Source organism: Aphelocoma coerulescens, chromosome 4A, assembly GCF_041296385.1.
Source record: "Aphelocoma coerulescens isolate FSJ_1873_10779 chromosome 4A, UR_Acoe_1.0, whole genome shotgun sequence".
NCBI classification, from domain to species: domain Eukaryota; kingdom Metazoa; phylum Chordata; class Aves; order Passeriformes; family Corvidae; genus Aphelocoma; species Aphelocoma coerulescens.
In genome coordinates, this window is record NC_091018.1 from 7,170,516 (window position 1) to 7,191,698 (window position 21,183).

Consider the following 21,183-nt stretch of genomic DNA (forward strand, 5'->3'; position numbering starts at 1 on the left):
AAAATATACTTTTTAGAATTTCTTTAAGGTCTTCCATGATTTTAAATAGCCAAAATATGTTACTTCCTGTTCTGGATTGTTTCATGTTGTTATTGTGAAACATTCGTGGCTGCTGTGTTTATTTCAACACGGATGTGTGTTCATTTCACTGAGGGGTAGAGCTTGGTAATGGGTAAAAGATTTTGCAATCCTGTACTGGGTGGCTCAATATAAACCTTAATTATCCATCTGACTTGCAACAAAAACATTTTGCTGCATTAAAGATCTTGACGTTCGGGATGATACTGGGTGGTGATTACACATGGATTTGTTTGTATTATCCAGAGGGGAAGTTGGGAAAAAAACCCAAGGGAAGACGATACAGTGGATAATGCATAATACGAGCTGAAGTCCACAAACAGCCTAATTGAATGAAAGCACATTAAGTAAATAAGAGGAATACAGGATAAAGGTAACAGCATGGAAGTGTTCACCGGGACACTGTGTCCCATTTAAGGCGTCCTGTTGGATGATCAGACGGTCACGGCTGTATGTTCGGCTCGCTAATACTTCTGTTCTGATTCAGCCCAGGGGTGACACTGGCCGACCCTTCCACCGGGGGACCTGCCAGCGATGGGCGGCATCGAGGTGAGCCCGAGCTGCTCTGAGACCCCGCAGGGTAGAACACACGGTGGCCCCGAGCGCAGCGGGAGCCGGGAGAGGGGCAGGAACGCCTCCGGGACGGGGTCAGACCTCGGGAACCGTGAGATGAGATGAAGTATCATCAAAAAACACCTTCCCGCAGGTGAGGGGCGCCGGGCCGGCCGCACAAGCCCCGCTGCCCGGGGAGCCGGCGGTGCCGCCGGGCTGCCCGGGCGGGGAAAGCAGCGCCGAACCCCGCAGCACCGAGGCCGCCGAAGCTCGGCGTACCGGGGCAGCCCCGACATGGCGGCGGGGGCGGGCGGCGGGCGGGGCGGTGACGCGACGGCGGCGGCGGCCGGTCGGTCCCGGCAGCCCCAGCGCTGCCCGCAGTGACGGGCGGACAAAGGGGCGCCGCGCCAGCCCGCACCAGCGGCCCCGGGCGGGTGAGTCGGGGCGGGGGGCGACAGCGGGCACGGGGCGGGCGAGCGGAGCGACATCCGCGGCCCCGGCCTGGCCTGTCCCGGCCCGCGCGGCCCCGGCCTCCCGCCGCTGCCCTCCGCAGGCCCTGCGGGAGCGCGGCGGGGCCGGGATGGGGAGCGGGGCGGCGGCCGCACTCTGAGGCCCCGGCTTAGCGCCGCTTCCCCGCGGGGCCGGGGCTCGCTCCGAGCAGTGCGGGGTCGGCTGTGGGGCTGGGGGTCGCTCCGAGGGGCAGCGGTGCGGGGCCGGGGCTCGGGCCGGGCGGTGCGGCGGGGCCGGCCGGGGGCGGCGCGGAGGTGCCGAGCCGGCTGCGGGAGGCGCCGTTATCGCGCAGCTGCCTCAGCCCATATCGCTGCTGCTCCTCGTTGGAGAACAAAGAGGATCAATTAAGAGTGTGCAACTACCGCCGTGCCCTGCCGGCAGTAGGCACGGCTCGGAACGCCTTTCCTCCCGTCGCTTTCCCAGGGAAGAGTGCTCCCCTCTGTTAATCTGAGGCGGTTTGGGGCCACGCAGCTCTAATGAGCGCAGTACACGTTTAAATAATCGGCCAGTTTAGTGCATTAAACACAAACTGAAAGTGAGAAAATAGAGACTGAAGCACATGTGCCCTTGAATGTCTTCTCTACGATTGTTGTTAGCCTGTAGCAGAATGGATCAGAAGCAACGCACAGCTGTTACTTAATTTTTCACTGCTTTTCATACCTCTTAGTTGCATTTGAATATTTCCTTTCATTAGTCACCTTTTCAGCATTGAAAAAAATAATGTGGTCCATTAGGACAATTTTGCTGTCAGTATCAGCATGATTTATGCGTGTGGTCATCCATGCTAGTAGTTAATGCTCTGAGACTATTTCATTTTACAGCATCCTGGAGAGAGTTACTGATGACATTTCTCATCATCCTGTGAAGGGGTAAACAGTAGCAGTTTTGCAAAGTGTCAGAGCAGTTCTGCCAGTTCAAAGAGGACCGTCCACCTACTGAAATACTTTGCAGAGTATGTGCCTTCATAGATCAGCAAATTGAGGTGAGGTTAACCAACTTGCTCAAGGTCATGGAGTGTCAAGTGACAGAGTTAGCAATAATGGAATCCAGCCATCCTGGTTACTGGCTCTGCGCTCTCATTGGGTGACGCTCCCAAATAATTGCAGGTAGTTTAAACACTGGTTGGCATAAGTGCGAGTTGAGGCCTTCAAAACATTTTGGAGAAACAAAATGTTTGTGGAGTGCTTTAGATCCTGTGCTGCATTTGCATGTAGCTTAAAGTGATTGCTCAGCTTGGCATGGGAGGGAATTTTGAAGAAGACTTTGTAGTTTATTTTGTAAATATGCACTCAAAAGGCATCAATTTTACTGAGTATACAGTGTAGAAAGACTTGTGTAGATTTAAGGGGTAAATCATGAGATGTAACAAAAGCAGATTACACTGTAATTAGGCAACTTTTAAAACAGGAGTGTGAAGACATGACTGTAAAGAGGTTTTCTTCTGAATGAAGTGTTTACCCGATGACATTCTGTAGAGTTATTTGCAGTTGTTATGAAGAAAAACAACTAACAAATGCACTGGGAAGCCATGGTGATGAGGTTGTTGGAAGTTAAAATGGGAACAAAAAAGTTCCTCAGTTGATTTATTTATTCAGCAGATACTTGTTAAGTAAAAACAAATCACAATTGATGTTATTTCTGACCCTAGAGAGAAGTTACTTTTCACTTCGTGTTTTTCTCTGTCAAGTTAAATTTATGAAGAAAGGGATTTCAAAGGAAACACTGGCAGAGCTGTGCTATTGTGACACCAGCAGTATATATTTAGTAACTTCAGGGAGGAAAGATCCTTATTGTGCTGGAAAAATATCAGTGACAATTGTTTGTCAGGACTTAAAAGAGCACTGGGAAATGAGCTGGCATTGTTCGGGTGTTAGATGCTGGCCCTAGCCAGTGTTGCCTCTGACAGATCCCTGCTCCTGCGGGAATTTTATTGGCGCTGCTGGGATCAGCCCATCTATGCAGTGCAAATCACAGGCCTGAGACCACAGATCCTGGGTTGGGACAGACTTGTTTATGCTTACCTTTATGTGCTGCAAGTAATCGTGGTGACTATTGACCACAAAATTTAGTGGTTGTGTTGTAGTGGAGGTGCAGAAGAGTGGCAGCCAAGCTTCTGTTCATGTACTGTCTGGGGTACGTGACCTTATTCTCACCATTAGAGCTGCTGTGGGGTTAATCTGGGCAGAGAAGTTGTGGTGATACAAACTTTATCTGTAGAAGTGTTGGCAGTTTCTCATTGATGGGAAAGGTGTGTTGTTATCAAGACTATCAATACTAAACGATCACATTTCCCTAGTGTATGTGTGGTTTATCAGTCAGTCTTTGGGAAAAGTGCTTTTGCTACTGTCACTTGGTGAGATGTCCCAGCAAGGTGACTTCTAAGCTAAAATTGTTGTCTCAAAAAGGATACTAGTTGCTTGCTTAGGAATCCAGAAATTTATCCCCTGAATGACACTGCTGTATCAGTAAATGTGTCTACTATAGGTCCAGGTTTGCCAGACATAACTTTTGCCAGTTTGGGCAGTAGCTCCTCATCCAGCCAAGTTAAATAGGAAAAGGAAGCAATAATGGGATATACTTTTTTAAGATTGGTGGCTTTCCACATGCAGGTTGTGGAATCCTGGGAGGTTTGTGCACTGTTTTCCACAGATGTGTAACAAAAATGAGCCTGTTGGTAGGCGTAGTGATGCATACCTCCACTGATACTGAGAATTGTGGGGTTTTGGACACTGAACACTTGCCATGGACTGAGCTGAAGAAACTGGAGATGTGATATGAAGCCAGGAATTGGAATGAAACATGTGCAGTGTTTAAAAAAAAAACTAAAGCATCAAAATAATACTGATTATTATACATAATACTTGAAAATTTTATTAAATATAGTCAGTTAAGTTGTGTAGCAGTAGCTTGCTGTTGGTTTTATGGTAGCTTAAAACATTTATTTTAAAAAATCCCTTTTGTTAATGTCAAAGTTTGCCTGTATTTCTGTTACACATGATGTGTACAGTGTAGATAGGTATGAGAACCAAAGATTCCAACATATTCTTACTGCATACTGCATTGAGCTAACTTTGGTAAAAGAAATTTAAATAAATAATTTTTAATCTTCTGCCTATGACAAGCATCAAAAGTTATTTTGTATTCCTACAAGCCAGCAGTTCTTCCATATTAGCTTTTCATATAGTCTTAACATGTTTGAATGGAACAATGAAACTCACTTTGCAATAGTACATGAAGTTGTTCAAGAAATAATACTTACACTTGCTGTACAAAGTCATTCCAGAGTTTGTTGATTCTTCTGAAACAAAAGGGATTCACCATAATTCCAAGAAGCACTCAGAACCCAAATTGCCACTTACAGAGCCATTTCTTTTTCTAGGCTCTTCTTAATAAGGTAACAGAACATCAGCTTGGAACACTATCATTGGGGATTTGTTTTCGGAATATTATTAGTATCATTTCAGTGAAGTGGAAATAAACCTGTACTCTGAAAAGAAACTGGATCATGGGGAAAGACATTCCAGTGAGACCCATGAATTTAGATTCTACAGGGATAATTTGCTATTTTAATAACTAAATAAATAAATTTAAAAGCTTCGTTTGTGAATAAGAATCAGAACCTGTAAATCTGATGGTATGACAGATATACTTTAGTAAGCACATGAATGTGTGTCATGTTTCAAGTATGGAATACGTATCTGGTGCTTGGAAATGTCATCATCATGATGTTTAGAATGCAGAAAAAAGCATTTGTTTTTGATTGTTCATAATGTTTGGGCTATTTGCTGCTAGAAATTTCAGAAACTAAATTCTTTAAGGCGCAACTAAACCAGTGTATTGGGCTGGAGAATAGGTGAAATGTACCTTGTTTTAAAAAGCTTTATGGGAAGTGGAAATGACATCTAATGAGTCAGCAGGAACTTTTTGTTCTTTTAATATTTTTTACTATAAAGTTAGACCTCAAAGGACACCTTCAGTTTGATAATTAACCTATAGAAGCTGCAGTGAAATATGAAGTTTTTGGGCAGAGGAGAAGACTTTGTTCTCTCTGTCATGTGTAAAGTCAATGGTATGTGTGCTGAGGAGTCTGGCCTTAATTCTATTTTATGAATTATATTTGGGATTGTTTCTTGGTTGGATCATGGGTTCTGGTTTAATTCTGGAATGTCACTCAAAATAAAACAGAACTGTGGGGGGGATCATACTTTGGTTAGAGGCAGTGGTGATAGAAAACCTGTAGTCTCTTCATAAAATAGTAAATCCCAAATCTGTTTGGTGTTACTCATCCCAGTCATTTTTCCATTCATTGCCTGTAACTATGCAGCTGGAACAGGGAGTGTAGTTTGAACAAGACATGAAGGTGTTCCCCATTCCTTTGTTCTGAATCCCTGGGATTTGACATACCTGAGTGCCTAGTTGAGAAGATTCCTAACTTGTTATACCTCCTCCGGGGAAGTTATCCCTACGGAAAGGTTCCTGCCTAAACAGTGACTCCTGCTGCCTCAGTGTCATTGTGTTTCCTCATTTCTGCCCTAATGTTTCTCAGGTGTTGGTGTTCTGAGGCAAGGATGGGATTTCTTTTTGCTGTCGTTTGGTTTGTGTTGCAGAGACCCAGCATAAACAGCCCTAGTCATGGACTGGGCCCCCAAATGCTGCCACAATACACTGGAGAGGTGCTTATCCATTTATTTACAACAGTTTGTTAAATAGATGGAAACCCAGTGCAAATATTTTGTCTTTCTCAGTATTTTTGAAGGAACATGAGTAGAAGTAGATTCATAATCAAGCATCACGTTTTATATTTTTACACCTTTGTTAACTGCCTCAGTTTAGTATAGACTTATGGAAATAATCTTCTTGCCTTTTCTCTTTTTTTCCCATTTTTTCCTTTAGAATTGCCAAAATGCTTTGGAATTCTTAAACGATTCAAAAACTGAAGTCTCTGAGGATACAAAATCATAAGAACACAAGAAGCAGCAAGGAGGATTCAGTGCCAATGCAGCAACAAAAAAGACAGCCAGAGTTAGTGGAAGGAAATCTTCCTGTTTTTGTTTTTCCTACAGAACTTATATTTTATGCAGATGACCAGTCAACACACAAGCAGGTGTTGACTCTATATAACCCCTATGAGTTTGCCTTAAAATTCAAAGGTGGGTTTCTTAGGTTAAGTTCTATTTAAGGGTTAGTTGGTGATCTCCAATTATAATTCATGTAACAAATCGTATCTGTGACAAAACCAAAGTCGTGTCTCTACATGTATCTGTTGATGAAGCTGGTGATGTATTAATTCATTATTTGTTACCACTTCTGTCCTTTTCCTTGCAGTTCTTTGTACTACTCCAAATAAATATGCGGTGGTGGATGCTACTGGTGCAGTGAAGCCTCAGTGCTGTGTTGATATGTAAGTAGAAGTTGGTTGGGTTTTTTCCTAATATACAACATTTTATTATCTTAATTTCTTTTGTTATTTAAGAGGTTGTAAATGGCAGCATGCATGTTGTAAAATACAAGTTGGATAAAGATATGTTTTCATAATCTCATGTATACTTGTGGCTCTGATTTTTGCTATTCTTTCCCTCTAGAGCAGAGGTATTACGATATTGGAGATATGTCCTTCTTTAATTTTGTCTTCGAGTATAAAATGCCAGTAAATGCATCTTGTAAGGTAGTTTGTAAACCAGGAATGAGAGTAATATGAGACTCCTCAGAGCACCTTTTTGTTAGAAATAACAAGAAAAGCAAAACCCCCAGGGCTGGGACTTGTTTGTGAGAAATACTTGTTTGCAGATTGGCAAAATGGAAATGTATGCAGTTCTACTGAGCACATGTTCCTGGGCCATGTTAATAAAGGTAGTTTTGCCTACCTGGCCACCCCTCTCATTCTCAGATCTCTGTGTCTTCCCTTTGTCTCTCCTGTCAGGTGTCAACCCAGTAACTCAGAACAGAAGGAGGCTGCTTAAGTGACCACAGTAATGTACAGGGTCTGTAGGCTGCTGAAAGCTGAAGAAGAGTAGGTGTATAAGCTAAAATAGACCAACTCTCTTTATGTTCTATTTGCCACATTATTTCTGCGCTGATGTACAGATACAGCTGAAGAAAGTCTGAAGTACCTATAAGAGCAGACTGAACTTTTTGAATAGACATTTTTCAAACTGTAAAACACTACCTGGAATCTCTGGCTAACAAATGGCCATATACAGAAACCTTTTGTCTGATAAATATGTGTGCTTGGGGAATGGCTCTTTATTCCTGTAGACTGCTTTCTTTAGGTGCAATTTGAAAAATTCCAAGGACTCACCAAATAGAAAGGAAGTTTAAAACATGGAACTAGAAAAAAAGCCTAATTTAAAACATGGAACTAGTTTCTATGAAAGTTTCAGTGAGCAGGGGCAACAATGCTAAAAATGGAACAAAACAGGTCAGAATATACCAGTGTATCAGTGAGCTATTCCAGTCTTTAGCAGATATTTACACAATCTTGATTCATTTGGTTAAACAAATGGGTTTTATTAAATAAAGGAAAATAAGACATACACATGTTCCAAGGGGATTTTTTTGTGCAGCAAAACCCCCCATCCCATTCCAGTGGTTGCTGTCTAAGGACACTGTTTACTGCTAGGATATGAGCAGTACTATGCAAGTGTGGCCAGTTGCCAGATAAACAGATATTCTACAGAGCTTCCAATTATGCAATGATCTCTAAAAAGAAACAGGAGAATGTATCTGTTTATCAGGGTCTGCAGAAAATATCTCCTTGCTTGGCAGCAGATACATGTTCTCCTAGCACAGTGTTATGTAAAGATTCTGTTTAGGTTGGTAGTTAGTACCATGGTACTAGGAGTAGGAACACCAGTTTAAATGGAAGTGTTAAAGGAAGAAATCGGAGCTGATCTGCTCTGCTGATATGCTGAGAGCTGTATGAATTAAGGTTGTGGGGGGAAAAGGCTTTTTGTTTTAGTGAAGGCAGCTGCCCAGTCAACACTCCACTTGCTGAAAGCCTGTCATAGGCACACTCCTTTGCCTCTGAAGTGACGTAAAACATCACTGCAGCCCTCTTGCTGAGGGGATGACTTGGTCTCTGTTTCTGTCTTGAATAGTCTATTCAAACTAGATACCAGTTGCAAGCACTGGCTACGTGCTAATGCTTGTAGATATCTTGATGTGATATAGTTCCTTTAAATGAAGACTAAAAGACAAAAATCCATTTCTTGCAGCATTTTGATGTATATATTATCACAAAGGTCGGTTTCTTGAAGCAATTTTAAGACTACTATCCTATGTTACTAAGGGTACAGTCATTTTTTTCCCCTCATGAGATGGCAACCTTCTTATTTGTACGCATGTTTTTCAGATTACCTGCTGTTATCTTAGAAACTCAAAGTAACCTTTCACAAAAAAACGTTTGGAAAAATAGTTGAAATCCTTATTTACCCTAAGAGCTGATACACTTCAAAACCTAAGTGTTGCAGCTTTTCAATGCTAGATACGTATTCTCATGATGAATCATGAATGCAGAGTGGAGGCAGTTGAGCACAGCACTGCTCAGAGGTCTTGTTTTGTTGTTGATCAGTACTATTTTAAAGCTGTGCTTTTTATAGGTTCCAAACATGCTCTCAATGGTGGGTTTCTGATTTTGAAAATTCCTGACTCTTGTCCATAGAGTGAATGAATTTTGCTTCTGAGAAAGAATTTTAAAGCTTTGAGCCTGGTTTCCTCAAGAAGCTGGACTTTTGCTTGCCAAACACCTGTCCAGCTCCTTTCCTTCCCTGTTCACTCTAGTCCCCTGATACCTTTTAAAATCACTGGCCAGCATCAAACAACTTTGATACAGGAGGAAGAGGCATCTTTCAGATAATTGTTGCTTCATCAGTTGGCAGCTGGGCCTCAGACTGAGGCAAAGATGGGCTTGAGAGGAGATGGGGGAGGGAGAGGAGGTAAGATCAAATCTTCAAGAACATTGAGTGATGGAGGAGGTAATGGAGGTCTGGATTATTCCAGTTTATCTGGAGGAGGGGAACAGAGGGCAAACTTTGTGATATAGGATATAATTCCACAACGGACATGCTTCTTAGTAGTACATCTGTTTGAAAATGTTGTTTTTCTCTGCAGTGTGATTCGTCACAGAGATGTTCGGGCTTCTTACTATGGTGTCATAGATAAATTCCGTCTCCAAGTGTCTGAGCAGAGCCAGAGGAAAGCATTAGGGAAAAAGGAGATTATTGCTACTCTGCTTCCATCTGCAAAGGAACAACAACAGCAAAAGGAAGAGGAGGAAAAACGAATAAAAGAACACCTGACTGAAAGTGTCTTTTTTGAGCAGACTTTGTGTCAACCAGGTAGCTGAAATCTTTTACCCCTCCTGTGTTCTGAATCAGTTTTGAATAGCTCTAGTGACTAGAAATACTAGACTTAAAATATTTTTAAAATATAAACAGAAATAAATTTTAAAATAATTCTTTTTACGTACCTGTAAGACTGATGTCTTTATCACTTGAGGATGACAGTACACAAGAACCCAAACTGTGGCTATGCTGTTTATGCTGTCTTGATCAATCAAGAAAGACCCTTTGCTGCCCTGTATTTGCATGTCATACCTTGGAGAGTGCATCCACTGTTCCTCTGGACCAGGAGTTCTCGTACAGACAATGGGAATTTATCTGTGAAAGGATGATAGTTGTTCTATCCCTTGAACTCTTTAAAAGCATTTGCCCCTTCTGAGTTTGTTCCAAACCCTTAATCCCCCATTTCCTGATGAGCAGGAAATATTGTCAGAACATCTTCTAAAGTGCTCCTTGTTCTCCGCCCATTCCTTTGTCTGTCCCACAAGAACAGAAAAGCACAGTTGGTGGCTGAAAACTGCGTGTTTCATACCTGAGGAAGTGAATCAAGAGTCTTGAAAACCTGGGCCAGACAGTTAAATTGAAGGGGTAGGATAAAAAGTGTCAAGTTGTACCTGAAATGAATCTAAACTGATTCTTGATGGTCTACATTCTTGTTACTTTTACTGATTTATACTGAAATGTTCTTGTCACTGTTACATTTTGCAGGACAACAAATCAATTCCAGAAAACAGATGAAGCTCCTTGAGAGTGTTCATGTTGTTAAAATGAATCTGTTTCACTATTTATACTGAGTTTGTTGGCTGGTGAAACACTTCTTATTAAAAGAAACCTCATAACAGATATTAGTAGGATACACAGTTAAAGCAAACCTACAAAGGTCTCCGGGGTCACAGAACAAAATGTTCCTGTGATAGTTGTTCCAGGAAAGAGGTTTGAGCCATCCTGAACAATCTGATACTGGTCTTAATCCAAATGCTATTTCTCTGTGTAAAAACCTTGTTGACTACATTATATTGCTTACTTACAGAAAAGCAGTAAATAAAGAAACTGCAGTATTTGCATGTAACCTACAACCTGGAAATAAAATAGAGCACATATTGCTAGTCACTCAGGATAGGAGAAGTTGATAAAAACATTGGCTATTTTCCAATGGGTCTTAAGGATTTGGTTAGAGGTATTCAGCTAACATCTAAACAGCTCTTTTCAAAGATGACACAGTAGGCCTTTGAGTAAGTTCCAGCTGTTAAAGTGCAGGGCAATAAAGACTATGAGGAAGTCTTTATTGTCTGTGGGTTGCATTTCCTTATTCTGGTAATCCTGAACTGTCAGAGTGGTTCACTCTCACAGTTTTTAGAGTAAGATTTAAATTTTACTAATTTTTGGCATCCCAACGGACTCTGGCTCAGGTGTAGCCCTTGAATCCTGTAAAGAATGAAGGGGATCTCATCTGGCCCAAGAACCTGTGCTTCTGCTGCAGGCAGGTTTTATTCAGGAGGTGTGAGCAGTTACCTGCCTGTGCAGGTCTTTTGAGTGCTCTTAACTGATTGATTACTGATCACTGAAGGAACATATCAAGGAATGGAGTCAGGATGCACAGGGAAACCTCAAGCATTGCTGAGACATCCAGCTGTCCTGAGTGTGTATATATAGCAACTGGGCCTGGCAGGCTCTGTTCCTCCAGAAGGGAGGGGTTTGGGAAGTCATGTGAAAACAAGTTCCAGCATCAGAACAGGGAGCAGCCTCCTCCACCGCAGAATGCAGAAGGTTTAGAAGGGTGGGTTTAAGAGTTGTCTTCCACCCTCTGCAAACTCCAGAGCAAAAAGGAAGATCTGAGGATATTTCAGCTCCCATGTACTGCAGACATTTTTGCAGAATATTTAATGTTTATATTATTCAGATATTCCTTACAGTTGGTGCTGTCTTGCTTTTTCAGAAAACAGAACTGCCTCATCGGGACCGAGTTTACTCACAGTCTTCCTTGGAGTAGTGTGTGTTGCAGCACTAATGCTACCTACATTGGGGGAAATGGAATCCCTGGTGCCTCTCTACCTCCACTTAAGTGTGAATCAAAAGTTAGTAGCTGCTTATGTTTTAGGTAAGCACTTTGGACTTTATATATAAACATTTTCCTGCAACTTCTGTGAGCCTGGAAAACTTTGCCTGTCTTTGCCAGTGGCCTCAGGAAACTGGATGGAGACAAAACACCACATTACATTTTGTTTTGCATCTTGGCTTAGATCTTAATTTGCAGCCATGGTGATAGCAGGGTAAATTAGTTATTGTGTTTTAGACCAGATTTGAGTTGATACCTATTGCACACAGGCCCTTACATGCTAATTTCAGCTTTATTTGATGATGGGCCAGCAACAGTCATCTGCCAACAAACCTGAAGAGAATGTGCTGTTTCTTACTCTTGCATTGCAATAGTTACTGTATTGCAGAATGTAGAATGTGTTACTGTGTTTCTCCCTCCAACCCCCATGAGCTGTTTTTTAAGGCTTCATTCTCAGTACCTGTTTAATAAGCAGCTGATACGTGTAGCAGTAAGTTGTTGTAAACCCTATCTGAGACCACTACCATCCACAGTTCTTCCTGATTTGTAACTTGCTCCTGCATTAGCCAGCATAGATGAGTTGCACATTTCATTTGTTATGACTGTTTCTCTATAACTATTTCAGATTTGAAGAACAGTCACACTAAACTCAGTTCTCCTGTCCCACTACCTGGCAGAAATGAGGATTTAAAGGAAAAGAGCTAGGCAGCTTCAAACTGATAGCTAGAGGTGAGGTAGTCATGGGGAAAAGTGCAAGTTCTTGTTGGTTCATGCACACTCTGCTGACTCACAAAGGTCCATCTGCTGAAGTGGTTTGAAATCTCACTTGTGGCTCTTTGCCCAAACTGATGCTGATGGATTCTCAGATCGGACCTTGCAGTAATCCTCACTTTGTTTTTATCTCTGCTTTTGAAAATGACTCCAAGTTCTGCTTGTGCCAGCTACAGTTTTAAGCCCTTTGACTTTATACATTTGCAGCAACTGAACCTGTTTCTTGATTGCCTATGAAGTTTTGACAGGTTTTGACTTCTTTGCTGGCAGCATTTTTAGTGTTCATGGACAGATTCTTTTGTGTGCAACTCTTGCTCATATAGAAAGTCAATTGCTCTTGAGAAGTTGAAACCACTTTCTTCCACAAGGAAGTACAACTGCATTGTGGAGCAAATCCAATTGGCAAGGGTTGTTATATCACACTGACAGGACTATATGATATTTGAGAAGTATTTGATTAACAGAAATGAGTTAAACCCTTTATTGTCTGGAAGTCCCTGTACAAGTGGAGGCTGTTTTCCAGAAGCCTCTGCTGTTCATCTGGGATGATGGAATTGATCCAAGCTAAGGATCCAGCAGCTGTGGGAGCACTGGTTGTCTGAACCAATACAGACCTAAATAAATAGCTGAGCTGTAGTTCCTCTTTAAGGGATACATTGCTGATCTAATGAAAGGCAATGTTGCAGCTCTGTTCTGTCATGCTTCTGCCTTCACCATCTTCATAAAGTAGCCAAGTTCCATCAGTATGGAGTGGCAGGAGATAAAATAGTCTCAGAAATGTCTTTATCCATGGTGAGATCTGTAGGCTTTAGCCGAGCTCTCTGAAGTGAAAGGCTGTTACAGTGACATCATCTGAGCCTGCAAGAAAGTGAGATTGCCCAAGAACTGATAAATTGTTATTTTGATGTTACATAAGGCTGGAATTCAGGGACCCCTTATGTTCTTCCCTTACTTTGTGCAATATAACCCATGGCTAAGAACTGCAGATTTGGGTTTTTTTCCTGTATCAGCACGTAATTAAAATTAACTTTTCAGTGTGTCATGAGTAAGTTTATTAGCCCCTATTTCCTGTTTTCATCTGGTTTTAATTGTTTTTAACCTCTATCAGAGCAGTTCTTTTTTTCTTCCCTCTTTAAAGGTCACAACAAAGAGTCTGTTGAAAGCTCCCTCTGCAGACTGACAAGGAAGCTTAACACCTTTGTGTAAAACTGGTCTTTGATCAGTTACTATGCACAGAGCAGAAAAAAGCCTTGGAGCCTTCAACTAATCTGCCTTACTGATGATTCAGCATTCGAATGACACTGCCCATAACTGGCCCCCAAGAAAAATGGGGTTTAGGTGCTAGTGTTACACTTACCAAGTCAAAAGTTCAGTGTTAAGATTTTCCAGTAGAGAGATCAGTAATTGTTTGGAGTATTTATATCTTCATTGACATTCATTTATTACATGCACCACACTTCAGCATTGATTTTTTGACTACAACAAAATTTGGAGCCATACTTCTAATATTTAAGTGTATATATAGATGCTTTCTGCATGTATTTATGCACTTTTACCATATTTTCTGGCCTGTGGCAGAGTAAACTCTTTATTTTAAATCTTTTATTTTGCGTGAAATCAAAGTGCTTAGTTCTTAATTCTTGTCTTTCAGGTCTCATCACCATGGTTATTTTGAGAACATGAGCAATGAGTTCATAGGATGTCTAACACCTTACTGTATATTCACATCATGAATGTGGACTGCCTTTTACTCCCATTTGGCTCATTAAGATGCTAGCAAAACTGTTCAGTGATATAAGATACCTTCAGAAGTGTAATATATTTTAACTGTGTATAATAAATGAAAGACTCAAAGCACTTTGCGGTGCTTCTGTAACAGACAGCTATGAAATGTTCAGTGATACCTGTGAAAATAATTTGAAAAAACTTTTATATCTATGCCTACTGTAAAAAATCCTTATTAAAACAACATTTGTTATTTTTAGTCTATGTTCACATCAGTGCGTGATCACTATAAAAGCAAACTGTCTTCTGTAAAAACGCTCATTTGGTTTGTGGTTGTACCTGCCAAGGCTGGCACATAACACTTCTGTATATACATACCAGAGAGGTGAGAGTCGTGACTGATCATTGAAGAAAATGAAAAATTCCATCAGTGAAACTATGAAATAAACCATGAATTTTAGGTGAAGAAGTAATTCTCAAATTTCTTACTTCATCATTACCAATATATCGAGTGCTCATTTTCTTACCTGGGGAAGTAATTTCTTGCAACAGCCATTTTGTACCACAATTGTAGACAGTAAATCAAATTCTGTAATCAGACCCCTTCATTTCTTAGGGATGCATGGAAATGACATTAACGCAAGCTCATACTAATACAAAATTCACCATTTTTTCTATTTTAGAGACCAAACTAAGTGTAATAGCAAAGGCATTTCTCTACATCCCTCCCCCCACAGCTACCACAGAGACTTCTTTTCTATCAGAAACTTCTGCTTAAATGCCAGTTTCATATTTGAGGTGAACATTAATCTTGTTTCATCCAACAAGCATTTCCCTTCATTTAACATTTCACTGTCAAGATGTTAATTCTATTATGGTGTTGGATTCATACAGACAAATCTTTGTAAGAAGTCTATAGAGTATGCTCTGATATGAATAAAAAAGTTTGGAAATCAGACCTTCTTTCCCCCTGCATGTTACGGGTCACTTTTCTGCTTAATCATGGAAATACAAAGAAACTGCAAAAAACAGTTTCTTAAAAAAAAAAAAGAGAAAAAGAAGTTGAAAAGAGTTGTTAACCACTACAATTTTTCTTATACAATGCTACTTCAGTTTGATTCTTGGAAGAACAAGGATTGTGTCATCTATCAGCATCAGATGATAAAGTCAAACATTAACAGTCATTAAGAAAAAAACCAAAAAAGGTTCCCAGCTGGTTTAGAAGACCGTGTGCCAGAGCGTGCTGCAGGCACAGCACTTCCCTCCAACACTGAGCTTGTGGCTGGGTCAGTGTTTTCCTGCCACTGCAGGGCTCTGTTCTTGTAGCTTCACTGTTCCTCAGTACCTACACTGTGAATTCTGATTTTCACAAGGTGGTTTAACCTGCTGCTGCATGGGGAAAGGTGAGGGAATGGAACAGAAGTTGGGGAGATAAAAGCACCATGTCGTACCTTATCTTAGCACCCAACAGCCTGGCTAAACATTTTGGTGTGCCCAAGCTGATTTAAAAAGCCCAACACGAACCCTTTTTTCCCCTATATCCTCGTGTTCCAGTCATGGACCGGGATCATGTTTTCCTGGACAGTTGCAGAAGTACAGAAGTGACAATCTCACCTGTAGGAATTCAGAGTCACTGTAACCAGGTCTGACACTTGGAACTGCCTCAGTCCTGCAGGACAGCACATGTGTGGAGAAGGGAGATCCCAGGACACAGATGCCAGCAGTTGTTTTCAAGGAATCTGAAGAGAAATGATTGGTTTAAAAAAACACCTTGACCAAAGAAATCAGGAACAAAAATTTATCGTCAACCAAAAAGACTAAAAACAGTGGACCACTTCTTTGTCAAAGCAAGCGAGGAGCAATACACAGAAAAAAAAAGATTAAATGCACAGAATAACTCAGCAGATGCAGATAAAACTGGTACTTGGGTGAAATAAGGATGACAAGTGTGAATTCTGACTGCTTTCTCCTTCAGGGAGATTGCAGCACACTGCAGAATCACAGGTTTATCCCAGTTGGGAAAACAAGACCTGAGGACGGTTTCAGTTCAGCAGTGAGGGAGAATGTATCAAATTATGTTACAGCATAGTCATAGCAGGGCACCAGTAAAATTTTACCAGGTGGATACACAAGATTTGTGAGGTATTTCCTGATTTTATATATATTTATGTGCATGCACATACTTCTAGTACTTACATACTAGAGTTGCAGGAAACACTGGATGCCTTTGGAAATAAGACCCGAGACAGTGAATATACCTCTTAGAAACACCAGGAAAAACAGTTGTGTACGTCATTTCCCGTTCCTGACTCCTAACACAAACAAACAGTCATTTCCTTGCAATGGGCAAATATTTTCAGCAGACAGTTGGGAGGGCTTTGAGATCATCCAGTAGAAACAATCCTGGTGTTTACCCAGCACTTGCTATGGCACCGATAGCTCAGACGAGCTGTGCTGGCAGCAGGAAGTGGGAATGCTGCCGAGATCACTTTGGGGAGCGTCACTCCCTGTTGCTGTAGGCTTGGTACATGATCTTCTCTAGGTGGTTTGCACTTGTCTAGATCAGAAAATCCTGAGATGATCCTGTTTCTCTAGAGGAGTGAATCACAATGTGCTTGAAACTTCAGTAGACCCAGTGCACTGTTCCAGAGCTCCAGGGACAGACAGGGCTCTCAGGGAATCAGTTAATTGCACCAGGGATCACAGCTGATGATGGAGCCCCAGAGAGCAGGTCTGGCACCCTCACACGGCCACCACCTGGAAACAAATCAGTCTCTGCAAAGGGAAAAGCTGAGTTGCTGCTGCTGACATGTCTCAAGACATGCCCCAGGAAGACAGTGGAGCATTGCTGCAAGATGGGAACAGTCACTGCTCTAGAAACAGCTCCACAGGGACATTTGCAGCAGCTCCAAGAGAAGCGCATGCACAGAACTGTGCCTTCAACAAAAAAAGCAGAGAAATCCTGAAATCAGCTAATTAAGAGCTGTCAAATCCCATCATAAGTTATTTCATCTTTCCTCCTATGTACAAGTATCTGATAACCAACAAGCCTAAACTGGAAAGAGGCTGCCAAATAGGTTTGGCAATAAATCATTGTATTTTAGTCCTCATTTGTCAATGTACATTTAAGATACGTCACTTTCCTTGTAACAGCTTCCTTTATAAATGCAAAGTTCCATTGCCCCTTTCCTTTGTCAGGAGTGTGAATCTCACACTTCAGACTTACACTAAGGGCATCATCAAATTTAAGGATCAGGTCTTAAAAAAAACCCCTTGTACAGGAGGCCTTAAAAACCCCCAAAACCTTGAATCATTTTCTCTGCCAGGTGGGCATTTGAGTTGTTGAGTTGGAGCAGCTCAGGTGCTTTGCCCTCTGGCCTTGCATAAGCCCCTCTGGGCAGAGAAAAGAAGGGAACACACTGCCCTACAAAGCATGCAGGCCTGAGCAATCCTGGTATTGACCCTCCTGCCAGCTGTGTGCAGAGAGAGGGGCCAAGTGGCCGTGGAAAACAGGTTCCCTCCTGTGTCCCTGGGAAACAGGGCACTCACCTGCTCACTGCAGTGTAGGGAAGGCACCATCTCCCACTAGAACTGGAGGAGAAACAGCCAAAGTTAATAGTGCTGCAGTCCCTTTCCTGCAGGCATAATGTGCTGCCTGAGGAAATTAAATTAAGACAGAAATCACTGAAGGAGAATGAAGTTCACTGCTGCCAGCAGCCCATCACTCACTTGTTACTGCCCCACAGGAGCTGGTGAGGATTGGGAAACCATCGCCACACAGTCAGCAAAAGCCATTTACAGATAGCGACCTCAGTGAAAGGAGCCTGGAGAACAAGTGCATCCTCCAAAAAGGAGAGCTGGAGGAATGAACACAGGCAGGCAACACTTGCAGTGTCTCAACTAAAGCCGAGTAATGGCATACACTCACTTTTGGGTGTATTTTTGTCTTCTATAGAAGCTCTCCTCTGAACGCTAATGAGCTGTTTACTTTGGATAATGAGCTGTAGCTAATGCACATCAGCTCTTGGAAATCTGCAAAGCTGTATGACCATGCTGACAATATAATCTGGAATTACATGCAGGCAAAGTGACCATGCTGGTCTTCAAAACAGCAGAGACTGCAAAGAAATAATTTAAGCAAGAGCACAACCACAATTACAGCTATGGGTGTCTCCTCATTGTGAGGAAAAAGGCTAAGTAACAGGTGCCCTGTAATGGAACTTAAATGCATGTTTCCAGTTAAAAAAAAAAAAACCCTAGCAATAAAATTTTCAATAGCAAAATATGATTTACAGTAAAAAAATGAGAGTGTTCTTCTCCAGAAAACTGCACACTCAGTGGCTCGAGGTATGAACATCAAGGCATTAGATGAGCATTTGCTTTGACAGACATAAACAAACAAACAAAAAAAAAGAGAAATAAAACTGCAGTAGGGCTCTGGAAACCCACGTTCTGTCAACATCACCAAACCCATTAGCGCCTTTCCCTCAAGAATCTGCCAGGAATCTCCACAATCCAAACTGACTGCTGAAGTGAATGCACTTAAAATGAAAGGATGTTGGTGTATTTTTAGCAGGAAGCTTCTTGCAGCGATTTCAGTGCTGCTTTATTTAAACTGCTTGAAAGAAAACACGGTACCCGATTTCTGTGCCACAAACCCCAACGTGTGCTATGCACATCATGGATTTGATTTTTCTCCACACAAGGACAAAAAGTAACCAGGAGAACCACATTTCCAAAGATTAGTCCATGCAGCAAAACCTGCTTCCTCTTGAGCAGCTCTTCCTAGCTGGGTTGACATCCAGCAAAATTCTAAACGTTTACAAACAATTATTGTCATTGAAGAAAATCTTAAAATAGCAAGCATTTTCTAAGGCTCTGATGAAACAAAAGAATAAGAAACGAAACTAACAGAAGAATTTTAAATTTGATAAATGCCAGATTTGTCTGAGGAATCTTTGTGACACTGGGGATGTCCCACCAGTTCCTTGAGAGACACAGGGGAGCCAGCATGAAGGCATGTTGAGGCTGTGTTTGGTTTTGGTTTAAATGCACCTGACTCCTTCCCCCTTCTGAAATTTCTGCTCCCAAGCCAGCTACTGAAAGTCAAACAAGGTTATTCTCTTTCAGTGGTTTATTTTTTTCTCTCTTGTGCTTCTACCACAAAGCCCCAGTGGTGGAAGCAGTCTCAGCATGTGTGTGGGGTCTGGGTCTTTGGGATGCAGGGTGTTTGCCTCGAGTGCTCCATGCCAGAGGAAAGGCATCTCCTGAGCAAGGCCTGGCCTGACTGGCAACTGCTCTGAAGTTTATCAAACAAGGATGCTCCCACCAGATATGCAGAAATGGCAAGGCTCCACTGGTACAGGTAAAACAATCACCCCAAGAAAATGAACCTGAGGTGACAATTTTTGCACCCAGTTATTGAAAAGGATTCTTGCCAAGCACTCCTCTCTGTATCAGTAAGGTTTCAATTACTGTACTGTAGCTGTAAACATTCAGTAGCATTTACAAATATTTTAACTTGTTGCTTCCATGAGAAAAGGGATCAACTTAAACTCCATCTGCCTGTTGGTGATGAGAAAGGTTGCTTAAAACAGGATAGGAAGAGCTCACACAGTTTAATTATGACTCCTGAAGCTCTCTATTTTAAGTAAATAAGTTATGACTCCAACATATGCAAGAATACAACAGCATAAAGTGAACATTTCTGAAATGACGACTGTTAAGGGAGGCACAAGCTGTTCTCAAGCTCATGGAGTGCTGGAGGTCCCTCCAGTCGCTTTATTGGCAAATCATTGCACAATAGCAGGGCTGGACTCACAAACACAGGACTGATACTGGAACCACAGCACACATCTATAAATGGAAATATCTCAGTCTCACCAGACTTTGGAGACTTGTTTTGTTTCTACGGGTTGGTGATCATTTACTCTCAAGTTTTATAGAAAAAGGTGAAAAGAAAGAATTTCAGATTAAGTTCTTACCCTGATCTCACAGGAGGACCTTGGGCAGCTGCTCAGCTGAGCATTCAGGTCACCTGCCTCACTGGCAACACACAGAAGACCCTGCAAGTCAATCTAGCTGAGGCACAGGCTCATTTTTCCTGGCATTTGTACTTCTCTTCCAGAGGGAAGTATCTATCCTTCTGGCTAAATGCAGCAACCACTGAAGGGCTCATTCCAAAAATACAGCCCCCTGAGCACTGGCACCGTTACTGACGTTCCCTCAGCAACTGTGTCACTCTGGAGAAGGTGGAAGGAAGAAAAACACCCATCAGTTGTCAAGGAAGACACAGTGGCCCAAGATCTGATTTAACTGCCAACAAATCCTGCAGAATAATTTTCAACCAGCCCAAGCAAGTGCCAAACACAAGTGTGACTTTTGGAAGGTGCCATTTGTGGCAGAATCCCAGAGAGAAGCAGAGGCAATATTAAAAGCATGAGTTACTAGACAAGTACAGGGTTGATTATGTGCATTGTATAACATCCTTGCATCCAGATACATGTTCTGGAGCATAACTTGGTTCCAAAATTTTTCATTTCAGTGGAAAAAAAACATATATGTGTCTCCGGACTCCAGGGTGCAAAGGTGAAGCTTCCTGGTGACATGGAGATAAAACACTGAGATGCTTTTCCACAATTTCAAAGCAATTTCTGTTTTGCAAAAGCAGGGAAAGGAACGGATACAGACAAATAACTATTTCACTCTCCTCCAACAGCATTAATTGGCCCAGAGAGGTTGTGGACTCCCCATCCCTGGAACTGTTCAAGGCGGGGTTGGATGGGGCTTGGAGCAACCTGGTCTGCCAGAAGGTGTCCCTGCCCATGGCAGGGGTGGAATGAGATGGTTTTTAAGGTCCCTTTCAACCCAACCCATTCCATAATTCTGTGATTAACTGCCCTATTAAAGCAAAACACAAAGACTCCCCAGTTCTTCCCAAGAGTTAAGACCTTCAGTACTTTCCACTAGCCAGCAGTAGCTTCTGTCTTCCAAACTATTTCATCACAACTTCCTCTAGGTATAAACTAGGGATACGTATAACTTGTATTAAAAAATGTTTGGTTTTATTCTTCTTTATTCCTAGAGTTGTCACAGACCTGCAAGACAGCACTGCACGAGGAAAACGAGGCAAGTGAGCTGCAGATTTTAATA

At 42.0% G+C, this 21,183-nt stretch overlaps 1 protein-coding gene and 1 long non-coding RNA gene across 5 annotated transcripts; one reads left to right on the forward strand and one right to left on the reverse strand.

Moving 5' to 3' along the window:
- The first annotated feature begins 548 nt into the window (after positions 1-548).
- On the forward strand, positions 549-14,989 carry MOSPD1 (motile sperm domain containing 1). 4 transcript variants are annotated; one of them, XM_069015165.1, is made up of 7 exons: positions 995-1,064; positions 1,962-2,122; positions 6,034-6,290; positions 6,466-6,541; positions 9,250-9,476; positions 11,416-11,577; positions 13,958-14,989. In XM_069015165.1, exons 3-7 carry the CDS (start codon positions 6,137-6,139, stop codon positions 13,987-13,989), a joined length of 651 nt encoding a protein of 216 aa, XP_068871266.1. In that variant the 5' UTR covers positions 995-1,064; positions 1,962-2,122; positions 6,034-6,136; the 3' UTR covers positions 13,990-14,989. The 4 variants fall into 4 exon arrangements, with proteins under 4 accessions (XP_068871267.1, XP_068871268.1, XP_068871265.1 ...); XM_069015166.1 differs by lacking the exons at positions 995-1,064; positions 1,962-2,122 and adding an exon at positions 549-627; XM_069015167.1 differs by lacking the exons at positions 995-1,064; positions 1,962-2,122 and adding an exon at positions 707-784.
- On the reverse strand, positions 13,106-16,436 carry LOC138110376 (uncharacterized). Its single transcript, XR_011150900.1, has 3 exons — positions 16,228-16,436; positions 15,646-15,770; positions 13,106-13,164 (listed from the first exon to the last, which is right to left on the reverse strand). It is a non-coding gene; the product is annotated as an uncharacterized lncRNA (long non-coding RNA).
- Positions 16,437-21,183: the final 4,747 nt, after the last annotated feature.